The 17,694-nt window shown below is 32.0% G+C and overlaps 1 protein-coding gene across 1 annotated transcript in view; it reads right to left on the reverse strand.

The window, feature by feature from the left end:
- The window catches only part of dgkb (diacylglycerol kinase, beta), a 63,896-nt gene that overhangs the window by 29,100 nt on the left and 17,102 nt on the right, over positions 1 to 17,694 (reverse strand). The window contains 4 exon segments of the mRNA XM_051130133.1: positions 3,876 to 3,940; positions 10,745 to 10,905; positions 11,167 to 11,256; positions 14,760 to 14,845. Of these exon segments, the coding sequence (XP_050986090.1) occupies positions 3,876 to 3,940; positions 10,745 to 10,905; positions 11,167 to 11,256; positions 14,760 to 14,845 (402 nt within the window).

The following is a 17,694-nucleotide window of genomic DNA, read 5'->3' on the forward strand; positions in this document are numbered from 1 at the left end:
ATTTCTGAAGGATCATGTGACTGGAACAATGATGCCAAAAATTAATCTTTAAAATCACAGGAATAAATTACATTTTAAAATATATTCGAGTAGAAAACAGTTATTTTAAATAGCAAAAATATTTCAAAATTTTACTGTTTTTGCTGTACTTTGAATCAAATAAATGCAGTCTTGGTGAGCAGAAGAGACGACTTTAAAAAAACATCAAAAATCTTACTGTTCAAAAACTTTTGATTGGTAGTGTATTTATCTAATAAAATTCTGAAAATCATGCAAAAATTAACTTTTAAAAGACCAAACCACTGGGTTAAGATGTATCAGTGTCAATAAAAAAATCCTCCGGTACCATTAACCCTTTAACACCCTCATTTTTGAACATAGTCATGAAAGTGCACTATTCAAACTTAAAGCGTTATAATTCAAGAACGTATACATTTTGTAATATGATTTTAAATTCCCATTTCCATGGTAATGTAATGTCCAATTTTAAAATGGCTTTCACACATTGAATTTTGAGGTTTTACGCTTTCAGTTGATATATAATTTCTGATGATTTCTAAAACATAAACAAAGACTTTTCTCCTGTTATGATGCAGATTTTTGAGGTGCACTCTTGTCATAAATTAATCTATTACTGTTCCTACAAAATTTGTAACAAAAAGCAGTGACAAAATATCTATTTAGGAGTCTTAGACCTTTCCAACGATATATAGTTTGTCATGAGTAGATCAAGACTTATTTGTAATATAGTGAAGTAAACTTAGGCGTCGGGACGGGTTACAGTTAAAAGGTTAACTGTAAGCGAGATACGCATGGGCTTTGCTTCACTAATATGATGATATATTAAAACAGCCATATATTTGTAAAAGATAAAGGTTCCTAGAAAAATCCAACAAAAAAAATCTGCAATACCTTCCTACATCATACATTATTGAGGGAGAAAAGATACTATGTAATAGAAAGATCTAAACCCATTCTCTCATGTGAATTATTTATCAAATTCCAATAACAGATGGTATAATTTTCTTAAAATATCTTAATCATTATTCAAAAGACACAGCGGTGTAAAACAGTTTCTGTACACATGCTTTTGTGCAATCAGAATCAGCTTTGATTCTTTATACGTCCCACACAGATCTGAGTCATCAGAACATCAATGCAGTCCTATAAACAAAGGCATTTGTGTCTTCTGACTCCTGACCAGTCCTTAATTCCTGAAATTAAAATGTTATCTGCTCACCAGGTTTGAAATATAGGACCGCACATAGAAAGTATAATTACCATTTGATTATTAAAAGACTCTCCTGAAGGTCTTGTGTCATCACGGTGATGGAAAAATGATGTCAAACTACCCAAGCAAATTCAATTACCCAACCAATTACTCGGCTGCGTTCGTACTGACTTATTGGGACATTAAATATTAATGGGAGCATAGATATCAAATTTGCTCATCATTAGAAGGTGCACACATTGTGGGCTAATCACAGATGTTCCACATCACTCAGATCCTTTCAGCAAAGAATAAAACACTCTAACACAAAGGAGCACCTACATCTGTTGCACGATTATTCATAAAGGTCCGCAAAGAACAGGATTTTATGAAGTAAATCTATTTCTGTAAATAAATACATTAGTAAACTTCTGTCACTATGGTACTCCAACAACAATATACAATAAATTAAAGGTGAAGTGTAGCACAGGGTTGCCAGGTTTTCACAACAAAACCCACCCAATTGCCACTCAAAACTAGCCTAGTAATAACCGTGTTCTGGAGGGTAAAATACATGGTTTCTGACAGGATTCCACTGGTAAAATTAGCATTCCAAGAGCTAAATATCATGTTATTGGGGTCGCTTTGAACCGCGGACATGAAAAAGAACTCACGGCAACAGTTTTAAAGTATCTCTATTCCGTGGGAAATCTGCAGACTTGGCAACACTGTATTTCTGTGACACTGCCATGACTAAATGCAGATGCAAAACTAATGAATGTTTTCAAACAGGTTCCCCAGTCGTCTATTGGTCAGACAAACAGAGATTCCCACCCCCAAACTCACACCATTGGTTGAGCCAGGGAATCAACCTATAAACGGTTTATTTATAGTTGCACTATATTTGAATATTAACCTTCAAAAAAAAAAAAAAAAAGAATCATCCATGATTAAGAATAATCAAACATCATTATATTCAGATTGTGATAATCAATATTGTTTTTTAAAATAATTTTCAAACTTTAACAGTGCTTATCTTACATTTTATGGTAAGGATGGAGATTAAATTATTTATATCATATTAATGAATTATGTGTATGTGTGTGAGTAAGTACTTTTATACACATAATAAAAATTGTAATTAATTAAAAATTAAATTGATATTTTAAAATATTTTATTTTTAATTTGTGATTTTTATTAAAAAATTTTAAAGTTATATTTTGATTTATTAATTATATATTATTTTATTTATTTTATTATGTTCATATATATATATATATATATATATATATATATATAAACACACACACACACACACACACACACACACACACACACACATTATAACAAATATTGTACTTGTTTTTGCTACATTGTGGGGACTGGCTTGAGGTCCCCATGGGTACAAAAGCTTGTAAATCATACAGAATGAGTTTTTTTGAAAAAGTAAAAATGCACAAAGTTTTCTGTAAGGGTTAGGTTTAGGGGTAGGGTTAGGGTAAGGGGATAGAAAATACACTGTGGTGAGTATAAAAACCATTGCACCTATGGAGAGTCCCCACAAGGATAATAAACCAGACATGTGTGTGTGTGTATGTGTATATAAGCATTTTAAAAAACAATATATAATTAAAAACATAAGCTCATTTTAGATTAAAAAATAATTAAATAATTAAAATATAAATTTAATTTTTAATGTTTATATAGATACAGTTTTCTAAATACATATTTATTTTTAATATTATATTAAAATATGTTTTTTTTTGTTTCATTAAAAAATAAAAATAAATAAAATAATATATAATTAAAAATAAACCAAAATATAATTGTAATTTTATATATATAAAATTTCATTTTATATAATATAAATAATAATAAATAAATATATAATCATATAATAATTATATATTTTTATTTATTTTATGCATTTTAATATATATTTGTTTAATATTATATTATAATAAAAAATGAACATATATATACATATAGCTATATTAATTTACATAATATAAATAATAATAAATAAATAAATATATAATAACATAATAATAATAATAACAACATATTTTATTTGTTTCATTAAAATTAATCTCACATTAATTTTTCATTAAAAATTAAAATAAATAAAATAATATATAATTAAAAATACATCAAAATATAATTGTAATTTATATGAATATATAATATAATAAATAAATAATATATAATATATAATAATAATAACAATAATAATAATATATTTTTATTTATTTTATTTCATACTTTTTTTCTAAATACATAATTATGTTTAATATTAAATTTAAAACCATCTTAAAAAAGACTAAAAAGATCCTAAATATTATATATATTTTAGGATAAAATAAAATATTCTAAAATATATATATTATTTTAGACTAATAAGGATATTAAGCTTTAGTTCAAATTTCAGGAACCATTAACAATGCAACCCCACATCTTTATCTAATTCTAGCGAATAAAAGCATGGCAGAAATCTCAAAGACACACCTGAGGGGGAAGGAGAGTTATCAGGGCATTAACTCACTGTAAACCTAGCAGACACGCTGGCGAGCTTACAGATTGAGATGACAGCCAAAACAGTGGGAGTTAAGATGCAGTGTTGGTGAAGTGTTTGGTGTTAACACAGAGATAGAGAGCGAGCGGTACCTGCTGTTAAACCTTTCTGGATGTTTCTCTCTCATAATGTGGAATCGATGAGCGATAGATGCATCCTGCAAAAAAGGAGAAAAAAGCAAATCAGATCAGGTTTTTATGCACACCGATACACCATCATGGCTGTGGGCTTCTGACAATGGTTCGTTAGGAGCCTTTGACGTATTACGCTCGCGCATCAGATTCTCTCATCATCCTCTGTGCATCTGGGTCTTAAAATCTTGAATTTGTCAAAACAGCTGTGTGAAGATGAAAAGACAACAGATTGAGGATTGTATTGAATAGTTTCATGATGGTTTTATCACGGACCATTAGCTATAAACAAAAGCCCCGCGTCAGAGACGTCGCAGACAGAGACGTGTTTATTTTAAAACCAGATGAATGTATTTTAAAACCAGACAAAACTCTGACGACAAAAACAAAACTCCTTCCCCCACACCAAGCTCCAATTACGGGCCTGATCGCCCTTCCACACGACTGGAAACAAGTTTGAGCTCCATGCATATGTATGCGTGCTAACAGATAAGGTGTTTGCGATTCTTTGCTGGGGTTCTAGCCAACGATGATGAGTATTGACAAGAGGACTGAACACGTGGTTCAGGCTAATTAATCACACACACACACATACAGGATGCTGCGGCTCTGCTGGTGCCCGTCGCAGGTACTCTGACATCTGGGGGTTAGGGGTTCAGATGTCTGCATGTATTTTGCGTACTGTAAATGTTTTGTTGCTATGGTGATGTATAGAGATGGTGGTTGAAATGTAAAGAGACTATGTCCTGATTGAAAACGTAGATTCTGGAAGCCTGGTGTCATGTTTGTCCTTCTTCTCCTCTTCGTCCTCAAAGACGAAGAAGGACAAACATGACACTTTTTTACACATTACAAAAGATTTTTTCATTCAGCAGAATTTCACAGATTGCTATGGAAGCCCGTTTCCACTACTGAATTAAAAATAAAATGTATTTTGACTTCTTACCTCACAATTCAGACTTTTTTCCCCTCACAATTGTGAGTTTACATCTTGCAATTCTCACTTATTTTTCAGAATTGTGAGATATAAACCTGCAACTGCGAGTTGCAAGATATAAAGTCAGACTTGTGAGATATACACTACTGTTCAAAAGTTTGGGGTCAGTACATTTTTATTGTTTCTTTTTTTTTTTTTTTTTTTTTGTTAAGAAATTAATACTTTTATTCACCAAGGATGTATTAAGTTAATAATTAAAAGTTTATTAAAAGTTAATAATAAATAATTTACATTGTTATAAAATATTTATATTTTGAATAAACACTGTACTTTTTAAACTTGTTATTCATAAAAGAATCCTGAAAAAAAAAAAACACAGGTTCCAAAAAATATTTGGCAGCACAGCTGTTGATATTATCCAACATTGATCATTCTAATAATAAATCCGCATATTAGAATGATTTCTGAAGGATCATGTGACACTTAAGACTGGAGTAACAGCTGATAAAAATTCAGCTTTTCATCACAGGAATAAATTCTATTTTAAAGTATGTTAAAATAAAAAACATTATTTTATATTGTAAAAACATTTAGCAATATTACTGTTTTTTTTTCTATATTTTTAATCAAATAAATGCAGCCTTGATGAGCATAAGAGACTTCTTTAAAGACTATTACAAGTCTTACTGACCCCAAACTTTTGAACGGTAGTGTATACTCGCAATTCTGACTATTTTCTAACAATTCTGACTTTTTTTCCACTTAGAATAGTGTGATATACAAACAAATTCAGATTTTTTTTTCTCAGAATTGTGATACAAACTCACAATTCTGACTTTTTTCTCACAATTCTTAATTTTTTTTTTCAGAATTGTGTGATACAAACTTGCACTTCTGACTTTTTTTCTCAGAACTGTGAGAGATAAATTCGAAATACTGTTGGTTTCTCAGAATTGTGATGCAGATTCACAATTCTGACTTTTTTTTCTCACAATTCAGATTTTTTTTTCCTCTCAGAATTGTGATTTCTGTGCAATTCTGGCTTTTTTGTCAAATTTGTAAGATATACGTTTTGCAATTCTGACTTTTTTTTCTGAAAATTGTGATACAAACTCGCAATTTTAACTTTTTTCCTCACAATTGTGAGTTTACATCTTGCAATTCTCACTTATTTTTCAGAATTGTGAGATATAAACCTGCAACTGCGAGCTGCAAGATATAAAGTCAGACTTGTGGGATATATATACTCGCAATTCAGACTTTTTTCTCACAATTATGAATTTTTTCCCCTCAGAATTGTGTGATACAAACAAATTCAGATTTTTTTTACTTAGAATTGTGATACAAACTCACACTTCGGACTTTTTTTCTCAGAATTGTTCAATGTAAGTTCGGTATACTGTCTTGTTCTCAGAATTGTGACATAAACTCACATTTCTGACTTTTTCTCACAATTCAGATTTTTTTTCCTCTCAGAATTGTGATACAAACTCGTAGTTCTGGCTTTTTTGTCAGATGTGTAAGATATAAGTTTGCAATTCTGACTTTTTTTTCCTGAAAATTGTGATACAAACTCACAATTCTGACTTTTTCCACACAATTATGATTTTTTTCTCAGAATTGTGTAATACAAACTCACGCTTCTGAGAATTGTGAGATTATAAGCTTGCAATTGCAAGTTATAAAGTAATATAATAATATAAACTCACAAAAAAGAAACTTAAGCATCCCACTTTACCAGTATTCTACTTTATACTTTTAGTTTTATACCTTGCATTTTTGCTAAAAAGGCTAAAAATGTCTCACCATATGTTCTTGAATATTATTAGTAGCATTATTAGCATTATTAGACTTTTTTTTCTCACAACTGAGAGATATAAGTTCAGAATACTGAATTGACTTTTTCTCAGAATTGTGATACAAACTCACAGTTCTGACTTTTTCCTCACAATTCAGATTTTTTTCTCACAACTGTGTAATACAAACTTGCAATTCTGATTTTTTTTTCACATACTTTGTCATAATTCTGTTTGGCTTCCTAGCTCAATTTGTGTTAATACTTTTTCTACTAAGGTAAAGTGAGAAGATATGTAACAGTCACTTATCTTTCTTTAGCAGACAGTTTAAATTTCTTTGATTTGTTTACATTTGTCACTGCCTAGGACTATAATTTTTATATTGTTTGATTTAAAACGTAACTCAAATGCCTACTGACATTTTCAGAAAAAAACAAAACATGGTTTGTAATACATTCCAATTCATCAAAGCAAACTTTAGCCATGTTAGTTTGGAAGTATAGAACCACAGTTATTACTGATGAATAAAACTAAATATAAAATAAAAAAATAAAACTTTTAGAAAGTAAAAAAGCTGTCATTTCTCATTTACATCTAGTTTAAGTTGAAGTACTAAAATAACTAAAACTGAATAAAAATAAATTTCAGTGAAAAGGAAAATATATTTTAAAAAATTGGACTCGCTATATTAACAAAAACTATAATAGTATACTAAAATAAGGCTGTATGTAGATTAAAGGTTCACAAACAATTTTCCACAAACAGGTCATTCCACCTGACTAGGTATATTCAGGGGAAAAAAAGTATGAGCGAACTTGGGTGTGCTCAAACAGAGATAAAGAAACTTGCTGAAACTTTCTTCTTCCTCCAAGAGGGCCTCCCTCTCTTTTCCCCCAAGCCCCAAACACACTGTTCGGACCATTTGTGAATCCAGCCCCTCCAATGAAACCACCTCCACACAGAAGACCCCCTGCTAGCTCGCTGCTGAAAAAATTCAAGTGTAAGCCAAAAAAAATCAATTCCTTTACTGTCGACATCTTTTAAACCCGCTGTTCGTTGCAGAGCATAGGGAGGCCCGGGGTCCCACCAGGCTCGGGTTTCTTCAACGCAGAACAAGAAGAAAGGTAAAATGACAGGTGTATCTAAAAGATTGTATTGCTCTTTTCTTACAAACTGCACAATAAATAAAAACATGAGAGCAAAGGCAAGGTCTCCCCTCGGCCTGGCTCTGGTTTGATGCCTGACGCTGAAACCAAGGAGCTTTCAGAGACGTCATCGTATCCGGCGTCCATGAGAGAGCGAGAGAGCAGATTTTCTTTCATTGACTCTAAAGTCAAAGTTGCAGCAGTCAGTCACTCGCTATCTTTCATCTGCCGTTGTCCACCCCTCCCCGATAATTACCACTGCAAAACTCTCGTGCCCAAATTAATAAAGGGACATGTGTAATGTTCTCTCATAGTTCACCATTTAGTCCAATTACGGCTTGTCCAGGCAGATGATGTGCCTTCAGCAGGAGAGTAATGACTTTGACATGAGCGCAGGGTCATTAGGAAACAGACTACATTATCTTAGGCGATCCTGTGTGATTAGGGACTGTCTCTAGCTTCTGGCTCTGACCGAAATGATAACACCCCCTGTCTAACGGAGAGGGATATTTCAACTTTGGTATTTAAATGGTACCTAATTACCCAAAATATCACTTGACAGGGTGATCAATCAATGGGACAAGCGGTAATATGAGGAACAGCTTTGATTTGAGAGAGTTTTTGTTGATGCGTTAAATTTGCTTTACCAATCTTGTTGGTCTTTGCATTTAAAATTGACTAATTTTAGGGAAGGCATTTTGTATTTTGCTTAATTTTTTCTAAGCTATTTATCAGTGCTTGACTATGAGAAATATATTTTTGCTTTTTCTTGTCGAAGTGCTAAAGATTTCCTTTTGAAAGGGATCCTGCAGGTCTTAAATGGTCTTAAAAAGCCTTAAAAAGGTCTTAAATTGGAGAAGAAAATCTATTTAAATTCATTAAAGGTTGCATGCTATGCAATGGCATGCAATTTGAAAATAATGAATGAATAAATGAGGCATTTATAAATAACTAAATATTTACAAATAAATAAATAATTATTTTTTTTCGAATTGGCATTGCATGCAACCTATATTTTTAAATATATATATTTACTAATATATATCAAAATTGTGCGTTTGTGTGTGTGTGTGTGTGTGTGTGTGTATTTTATATATATATATATATATATATATATATATATATATATATATATATATATATATATATATATATATATATATATATATATATATTCATTATATATTCTATATTATATATCAAAATTTAAAACTACATATATATAGATAGATAGATAGATAGATAGATAGATATATTATATATATTAAAACAAGAAAAAATACCAGCCAAAAATCATGTTTTTCAGTTGGCATTTGTTTTTGCTTTAAACACAAACACACAATTTTAATATATAATATGGAATAATAAATAAATAAAGAAATATATATATATATAAAATATATAAATATAACAATTGTTTTTCATTTAATGGATTATTTTGGGAAGTTTAGTTATTACTGATAAGTAAAACTAAGCATAAAATAAAAAAGACTTCAAAAAAATAAACATTTTTGTCACTTCTCAGTTTCATTTAGTTTAAGTTGAAGTACAAAAATAACTAAAACAAAAAAAATAACAGAAAATTAAAAAAAAATAAAGAACCTCAATGAAAAACTAAAATGAAAAGGAAAATATTTTTTTTAATCAGATTCATTCTAATTTTGATATTTTAAGTTACAAATATGGGCAATGACACACATTCTGAGTTCATGTTAATTTAGACCTAAAAGTTAAAGTTGTTTGGAAGCTGTGATACTGATATTGATGTAAATGTCTTAAATTACCCCTATCTGTTAAAATGTTCTTGCACCATCTTGTCTGGCAACAGCTGCATTTGTTGGCTGTTTAGTTCCTAGAGTTCATATACATAATTACGGAAGACATTGTTTTTCATTTGCATAATCTGCAAAGTAATTATGAGCCCGACTTGCTCTGTAATCTCTATTGGTTTTCAGTTGTTTTCAAAAGGAATTTGTGTTTTCTTGTAAAATGTGATAGGAAAAATATCACTCGATCCCACTGAGATTTGCACTTCTCTATAATCCAAACAAACAACTAAATTTGTCAACACATTGAAAATTTGATTTCATTAACACAGTACTGAATATATCACAGCTGAATGATTAATGAGACAGAGACCTATGTATGTATATATAACTGAAAATTGTAATAATTATTCTTTTTTTTTCAAGTATAAAAAGTTTAAATGTTTCTCTTTCTATCTATAAATTAGTTTATATTTTATATACATACAATAATATTAATTACATTATTTAAACTAATTCAACTAATTATTGGGACTGAACACTTCATAAATCAATACTTAAGGCCATCAGTTCCCCTTAATAACAAGCTGACATCGACTAACATTTGTCCAAGCATGTCTCCCTCATTACAATTTCTTGTTTTCAAGATGTGTACAAATCTAAAATAAAACAGAGCCGTCAAACCTGTAAATGTCAATTACCGTATTTCCCTTGACATTTCTGGATAATGGCTGACATGCGGTCGCCGTAATAAGCATCATTAGATTTCAGACGGCCCGAGATGCATCAACACACGACGTGTTTGATCGCCGTGCGGTAAGACGAGAGCCGTGTAGCGTCTACGGCATATTTCATTGTCAATTGGCAAGCTTCGCTCCTCACCGCAGTGATGAGGGACGGCTTTGTTAATGTAATAGATGCTCTTGGCATTTCAAAAAGCACTCAGCCCTCTTGATTAGCTCATTTAGTCTTATTACTTAGGGGCCTTATTCACTTCTTCATTCATAAACTCCACTCACAGTCATCACATACTGTATCACGGTTAATAGACCAGACTAGCACACCGGCCAGATGCGTATATGCGAGTCTCTGTTCATTGGGAGGGAAAGAGCAGAAGTATGTGGACTGCTAAAGAGTCCCAGGGGTCTCTACATCCTCACATGCAGCTTTTATTGTTCAGACTCACCACGCCAATAGAGAAGTAATTGTTCACGATGCTGTACGGGACTGGATCGCCTCTTTCATCTTTGTCTAGAGGGGTGATGTCAATCTTCCACCTGTCCAGCATCACTTCAGTACTGTTCTCAATGTCCTTGAGAATCTGCAAAAGACTTTCTCCATCGTAGCCTGAAACCCAAAGGACAGATCATAAATTACTCTATTGAGATGTTTGGATTCGGATCCATTACGCTCCAGCTATTTATAGATAAGGAAGTGACATATTAGTCAAATTTTGATCTACGTAGTTATAAATGAGTTCAAAAAAACTGTGAAAATACTATAGTGATAATATGCAATAAGTTTCTCAAGGTGTGGATTTAGGTTTTGGGATTTGCACGAAATCTCATTTACAGCATCAAATTAAAATATTGAAATGACTTCAATTACCTCCACCCCAGCGCAGACACCTTGCGAGGTCATTTCCTGTGCCGAGAGGAAGTACACACACAGGAGGATTCTGTTCAAAGTTGGCTTTGTCTAAGAAAAAGAACAGCACTTCAGAGAACATCCCATGATTCCACTAAAGTTGTTTTGTAATAGCAGAGGGAAGAAATACAACTTGTTTCACCTTTGCTAAATAAAACAGGGCTATTTGTGGGAATTTCACTGAACTATACACACAGGGTCAAAATCTGCCAAGAGGTAAAAGTGGTTTTTAACAGGATCTGCATTTTCATGCTTTAAATAAAATATTTAAAGGGGTCATCGGATGCAAAACTCACTTTTACATGTTGTTTAAACATAAACGTGTGTTGGCAGTGTGTGTACACAACCACCTTTTAATGATAAAAATCCACTCAGTGGTATATTTTTAATTTTTATAAGTAATATCCCCCTTAATTTTTTAAATTGGTGTCACATCACACCGACTAAGGCCGCTCCCACGAAAGTTGATACGGCTGTTTTACCTTAGACCCGCCCTAAATGAGCTGAGAACAGTCTGACCGCCATTGTTTCGACTCCGGTGCAGGGAAACACAAGAATGTCTATGATTGAGCGATTGTTGTTGGATGTAGTAATGAACATAGCAGTCATCATTTACTCCCGACATCTGAGTTGCTGAAGATGCAGAGGATTAGTGTTTGAAGGAAATGCACCTTTTGTGTTTGAAGGAAATGCACCCGGCGATCTACCTAAATGTGTCTGTTCGCGCAAATCATTCGTGATCCAGCTTCACCTTCAGCAAAAGTGAGTACAAGGGTTTTTTATGCATCTTTGCAAATCGCATTTCTTAATAATGTGGTAGTTTTGCAGCTAAATGCGGCTAAAGTAAACATTATGGCTCAACACCCCACAGACGGGGGAGGGTGGGGGAGGGGTGAGTAGAGTTCATTAGCATTTAAAGGAACATGCAACAAACAGCTCGCTTTAAAAAGGGCTGTTTTTTTTTACACTACCACTGAGAAATTTTAACTAAAGTATGTTATAGACTTCTCATTAAGACCTTAAGGAATCATGTTGGCGCCAATAGCCTCGTGGTTAGTGCGGGTGACCCGAGTTCAAAACCCGGTTCGTGGACCTTTCCCGATCCCACCCCCTTCTCTCTCTACCATTTTGCTTCCTGTCCAACTACACTGTCCTATCAAAATAAAGGCATAAAAAAAGACCCTAAAGAATCATATCAACTTGTGGAAAATGGGCATCCGATGACCGCTTTAAGATTTTAAAGGAGAAGTCCACTTCCAAAACAAAGATTCACATATAATGTACTCACCCCCTTGTCTTCCAAGATGTTCATGTCTTTCTTTCTTCAGTCGTAAAGAAATTATGTTTTTTGAGGAAAATATTTCAGCATTTTTCTCCATATAATAGACTGATATGGTGCCCCGATTTTGAACTTCCAAAAGGCAGTTTAAATGTGGCTTCAAACGATCCCAAATGCGGTTGTAAACGATCCCATATCTAGTTTCATATCTAGCAAAACGATCGGTTATTTTCATTAAAAAAATACAATTTAAATACTTTTTAATCTCAAACGCTCGTCTTGCCTTTCTCTCCCTGAACTCTGTGTATTCTGGCTCAAGACAGTTAGGGTATGCCGAAAAACTCCAATCATATTTTCTCCTTTAACTTCAAAAATCATCCTACATCGCTGCAGACGTACCGACCCAAAGTGAACATGCAAAGAAGATCAAACACCCATAACAAAAAAGGTAAAACAGCGATATAGGGCGATTTTGAAGTTGATGGAGAACATGAGATGGGAGTTTTTTACGACATACCCTAACTGTCATTAACCAGAACAAAAACAGTCCAGGCAGATTAAGACAAGACGAGCATTTGGCATTAAAAAGTATATAAATTGTATCATTTTTATTAAAATAACTGATTGTTATACTAGATAAGGTTCCTTCTTTCTCGGCTGGACTCGTTTACAACCGCATTTGTGATCATTTGAAACCGCATTTAAACTGCATTTTGGAAGTTCAGAATCGGGGCATCATATCAGTCCAGAAATGCTGAGAAAAATGCTGAAATGTTTTCCTCAAAAAACATAATTTCTTTACGACTGAAGAAACAAAGACATGAACATCTTGGATGACAAGGGGGTGAGTACATTATATGTGAATCTTTGTTTTGGAAGTGAACTTCTCCTTTAAGAGACAATAAAAACACCTTTGTGCATCAAAACCAAAAAAAAAGATTTAAAAATCAACACATTTGCAACAGCTGAAATTTTTGGAAAGACAAACATTTCAGTCTTGGAGTAGCATGTTATTTATAATGAAGAAGTACACATTATAATAAAGAACACAAAAATCCTTTCGGACATCTCCAGCACATTTTAGAATAACCAAAAATCAAACCATTCACATGAAATTTTAGAACTGAAATCCATATCATTTGAACATCAAAACATCAATATCTGTCAAAGTAGTACTATAGTATATAGTTGTTTTTACAAGAAGCAGAGGACCAGCGAATACACATATCTCTTGAAAAACACACACTACTGCGCCATTGTTTTCCGAGAAGAAGGAGAAAACGGTGGCCTAAGAAGCTTCAACATGCTGTCTGACAGAGACTATAATGTACGTAACATAACGCACTCAAGTGTAAATTCATTCTTCACTTGCTGAAATTAACAGGTTGTTTAAAAGATTATCAAAGTTTTATCAAATGTTGTTTAATTTTCCAATAAAAGATGTTACATTTTTATTTGATTTGTTACATTTAATTACCCCTTTGCTTATTTTGAGCCATATACATTCAAACACTGTACAGACTACAGTCCAAATGAATGTGTATGTATATATATATATATATATATATATACATATATGTATGTATGTGTATATTGTATATTTATATATATATATATATATATACACATATATATATATATATATATATATATACATATATATATGTATGTATAATGGAATAAATGGCAATGTCAAAACTACAGTGGATCTTTTCTAATACACTCCTCTGAAAGCATCCAGTCTATTACTCTGCCTTTGTTTTGATTGATAAAAAATGGAGGCAATTTTTGACACAAATAAGGGACTAAATGAGGACGCAGTCATCTAAAAAAAAATCACCTGCAGAGACTATTCTTCAGATGATATAAGTAATATGCCATTTCTTGAAGAAAGATAATCATCCTATTTGCCCTGAAAATACAGGTACGAATGTAATAGCTTTAGTTCTGTGAAAAATAAGTATTTGACTATCTCGACAAATATAACAAAATCACTTCTGTACAAAAGAAGCTCTGAAACAACAAGAAAAGCCTTTTCTGCAGTATTTCCTCAAGATGTCTTTATGTTATGAAGTTTTCTTTAGCTGTTGTTTTTATCAAATCTTGATTGAAAACTTCTTGGATTTAATTTACAACATGGCACAGTATGGAAGCCCTGATTCACAAGTTTTTTAATCGCTCAAAGAAATGAATCCATTAACAAGAGGCCAAAGCAAACAAACAAGCACGAAGCATGAGTGTTTTGTGTTTCTGTTTTCACATTATCTGAACTCACCTATGACATCAAGAATCCATCCAACAGTACCATCTCCACCACAGGCCAGGACTTTGAAATCTGGAACATCTCGAAAGAAATTTAAGCTGAAATGAAGAGCGTTGTCAGAATTACTAAAATGTCAAAGCAATTTATTCAGAACTTTCTACTTCCACAACTATTAAATAGTGTATATACAGCTGAAGTCAAAAGTTTACATACTTGCAGAATCTGCAAAATGTTAATTATTTTACCAAAATAAGAGGGATCATACAAAATGCATGTTATTTTTTTTATTTAGTACTGACCTGAATAAGATATTTCACATAAAAGATGTTTACATACAGTCCACAAGAGAAAATAGTGGTTGAATTTATAAAAATGACCCTGTTCAAAAGTTCAGGTCCCACAAATTATTTGGTTTTTCAGCATGTTTGTGTATTTGAACCCTTTCCAACAATGACTGTATGATTTTGAGATCCATCTTTTCACACTGAGGACACTTGAGGGACTCATATGCAACTATTACAGAAGGTTCAAATGCTCACTGATGCTTCAGAAGGAAACACGATGCATTAAGAGCCAGGGGTGTAAACTTTTGAACATAATAAACGTGTACATTTTTCTTATTTTGCCTAAATATCATATATTTTTTATTTAGTACTGCCCTTCAAAAGCTACAGAAGATACTTACATGTTTCCCAGAAGACAAAATAAGTTACATTTACCCTGATCTTCAAATTCAAAAAGTTTTCACCCCCCGGCTCTTAATGCATTGTTTTTGCTTCTGGAGCATCAATGAGCGTTTGAACCTTCCATAATAGTTGCATATGAGTCCCTCAGTCGTCCTCAGTATGACAAGATGGATTTTAAAATCATACAGTCATTGTTGGAAAATGCTGAAAAACCAAAGAACCAAAGAATTTTTTCTGAAGAACAGCAGGCAGTGTAACTGTTCAGGACAAACAAGGGACTCATGAACAACTATCATTAAACAAAAAAAAAAAATAAAAAATAACATGCATTTTGTATGATCCTTCTTATTTTGGTAAAATAATAAACATTTTGTAGATTCTGCAAGAAGTATGTAAACTTTTGACTTTAACTGTAAATGTATTTAATGAAAGATAACTATGACTTTTTAGACAATACACGTTAAAAAAAGAGTAAAATTGTAAAAACTAAAAATATAAATAGCAAAAAATAATAAAATATAGTAAATAATAAAAAAAAACAAAATTATATTTAATAATATATAATATTACTATAATAATATACTCTATTTAACAATAGAGTATATTATATTCAACCTTTCTATTTAACAATTTGCAATAATAATATATACACATCATATAAAATATCTATCTATCTATCTATCTATCTATCTATCTATCTATCTATCTATCATTAATCATTGTTTCCTCCCTATTAGTTCTTTATGAACAAATCTTTTGTTTAAATAACAAATGCAAATCCATCTTTTGGAAAGCCAAGCCTGTTCAGAAGCTAATCAGATTTACCAAGACAATGTTCATTGCAGCGTCTTCCGTTCCTTCACAATAATAAAGCTCTAACTGCATGAAGGGACCTTACATGGTAGAATGGCGCACAAAATAAGACTCTCAATTACTTTACTTATTGGGACTTGCAGGCTTGGCAAATCACATTAGACAGCAAAAACAGACGACCAATCACATGAAAAAGCAACTTTGAGGATGTTTGAGTATGAAGAAACAAACACTCAATTTGCTCTAATTGTGTTAGCCGGGCCTGTAATTGACAGACAGCCCAGAGCTACAGCTGACAGTCACCTTGACAAAGCAATGTCACATTATCATCACATGACTACGCCAAGCTCGTGTGTTATTTCAACAGATGTGACTGTGAATGCTTAAAATCAAAAGCTATCTTTTCCACCGGCAGAGAAACGTCAATACTTAGGCTACACCTGACTTCAAACGCCATAATCAATAGGTTCAAAAGCAAATTGTCTGACAAGGTCACTAAATGGCGTGTGGAGAGCATCACTCAGTGGGGTGCATTTAAAAAATAAGAAAATCTGGAAAAAAAATATATCAGAGGCCAAGAGGAACAGAAATCATCCTTTCATAAATATTCTTTCACTGGGAAATATACAGTGGAGTAAAATCTGTGCCAACTCTACACATCGATCTTCAAATATTGTTTGAATCATGAATCATTTGTTTTGAATGAATCAAATTAATTTAGATTTTGTTATACCACAGTTCAAACGTTTGGGGTTGATAATTTTTATTTTTTTTAATGGGGAAAAGTTTCTTTTGCTCACCAAGGCTGCATTTATTTAAACAAAAATATTCTAAAAACATTAATATTGTGAAATATTATTACAATTTAAAATAACTATTTTCTACTTTAATATATTTTAAAATGTAATTTGTGTTATGCAAAGCTGAATTTTTAGCATCATTACTCCATCTTCAGTGTCACATGATCCTTCCGAAGCCAATCTAATATCTTGATTTGGTACACTAAAAACATTTCTTCTTATTATTATCAATGTTGAAAAGAGTTTTGCTGCTTAATTTTTTTTTTTTTCTTTTCTTTAACTGCATCCAAAGTAGTTTATCTTTCTTCTTTTTTGACCAAGACCCATAAATGTGACCCTGGACCACAAAACCTGTCATAAGTAGCACAAGTTTATTTGTAGCAATAGCCAACAGCACATTGTATGGGTCAAAATGATCTATTTTTCATTTATGCCAAAAAGCATTAGGATATTAAAGTAAAAATCATGTTCCATGAAGATATTTGGTAAATTTTCTACCGTAAATATATCAAAACTTAATTTTTGATTAATAATATGCATTGAGTAGTAATATGCATTGCTAAGAAATAATTTGGACAATTTTAAAGGTGATTTTCTCAATATTTAGATTTTTTTCACCCTCAGATTCCAGATTTTCAAATAGGATCT

This window comes from Labeo rohita, chromosome 15 (assembly GCF_022985175.1).
Source record: "Labeo rohita strain BAU-BD-2019 chromosome 15, IGBB_LRoh.1.0, whole genome shotgun sequence".
Classification (NCBI taxonomy): domain Eukaryota; kingdom Metazoa; phylum Chordata; class Actinopteri; order Cypriniformes; family Cyprinidae; genus Labeo; species Labeo rohita.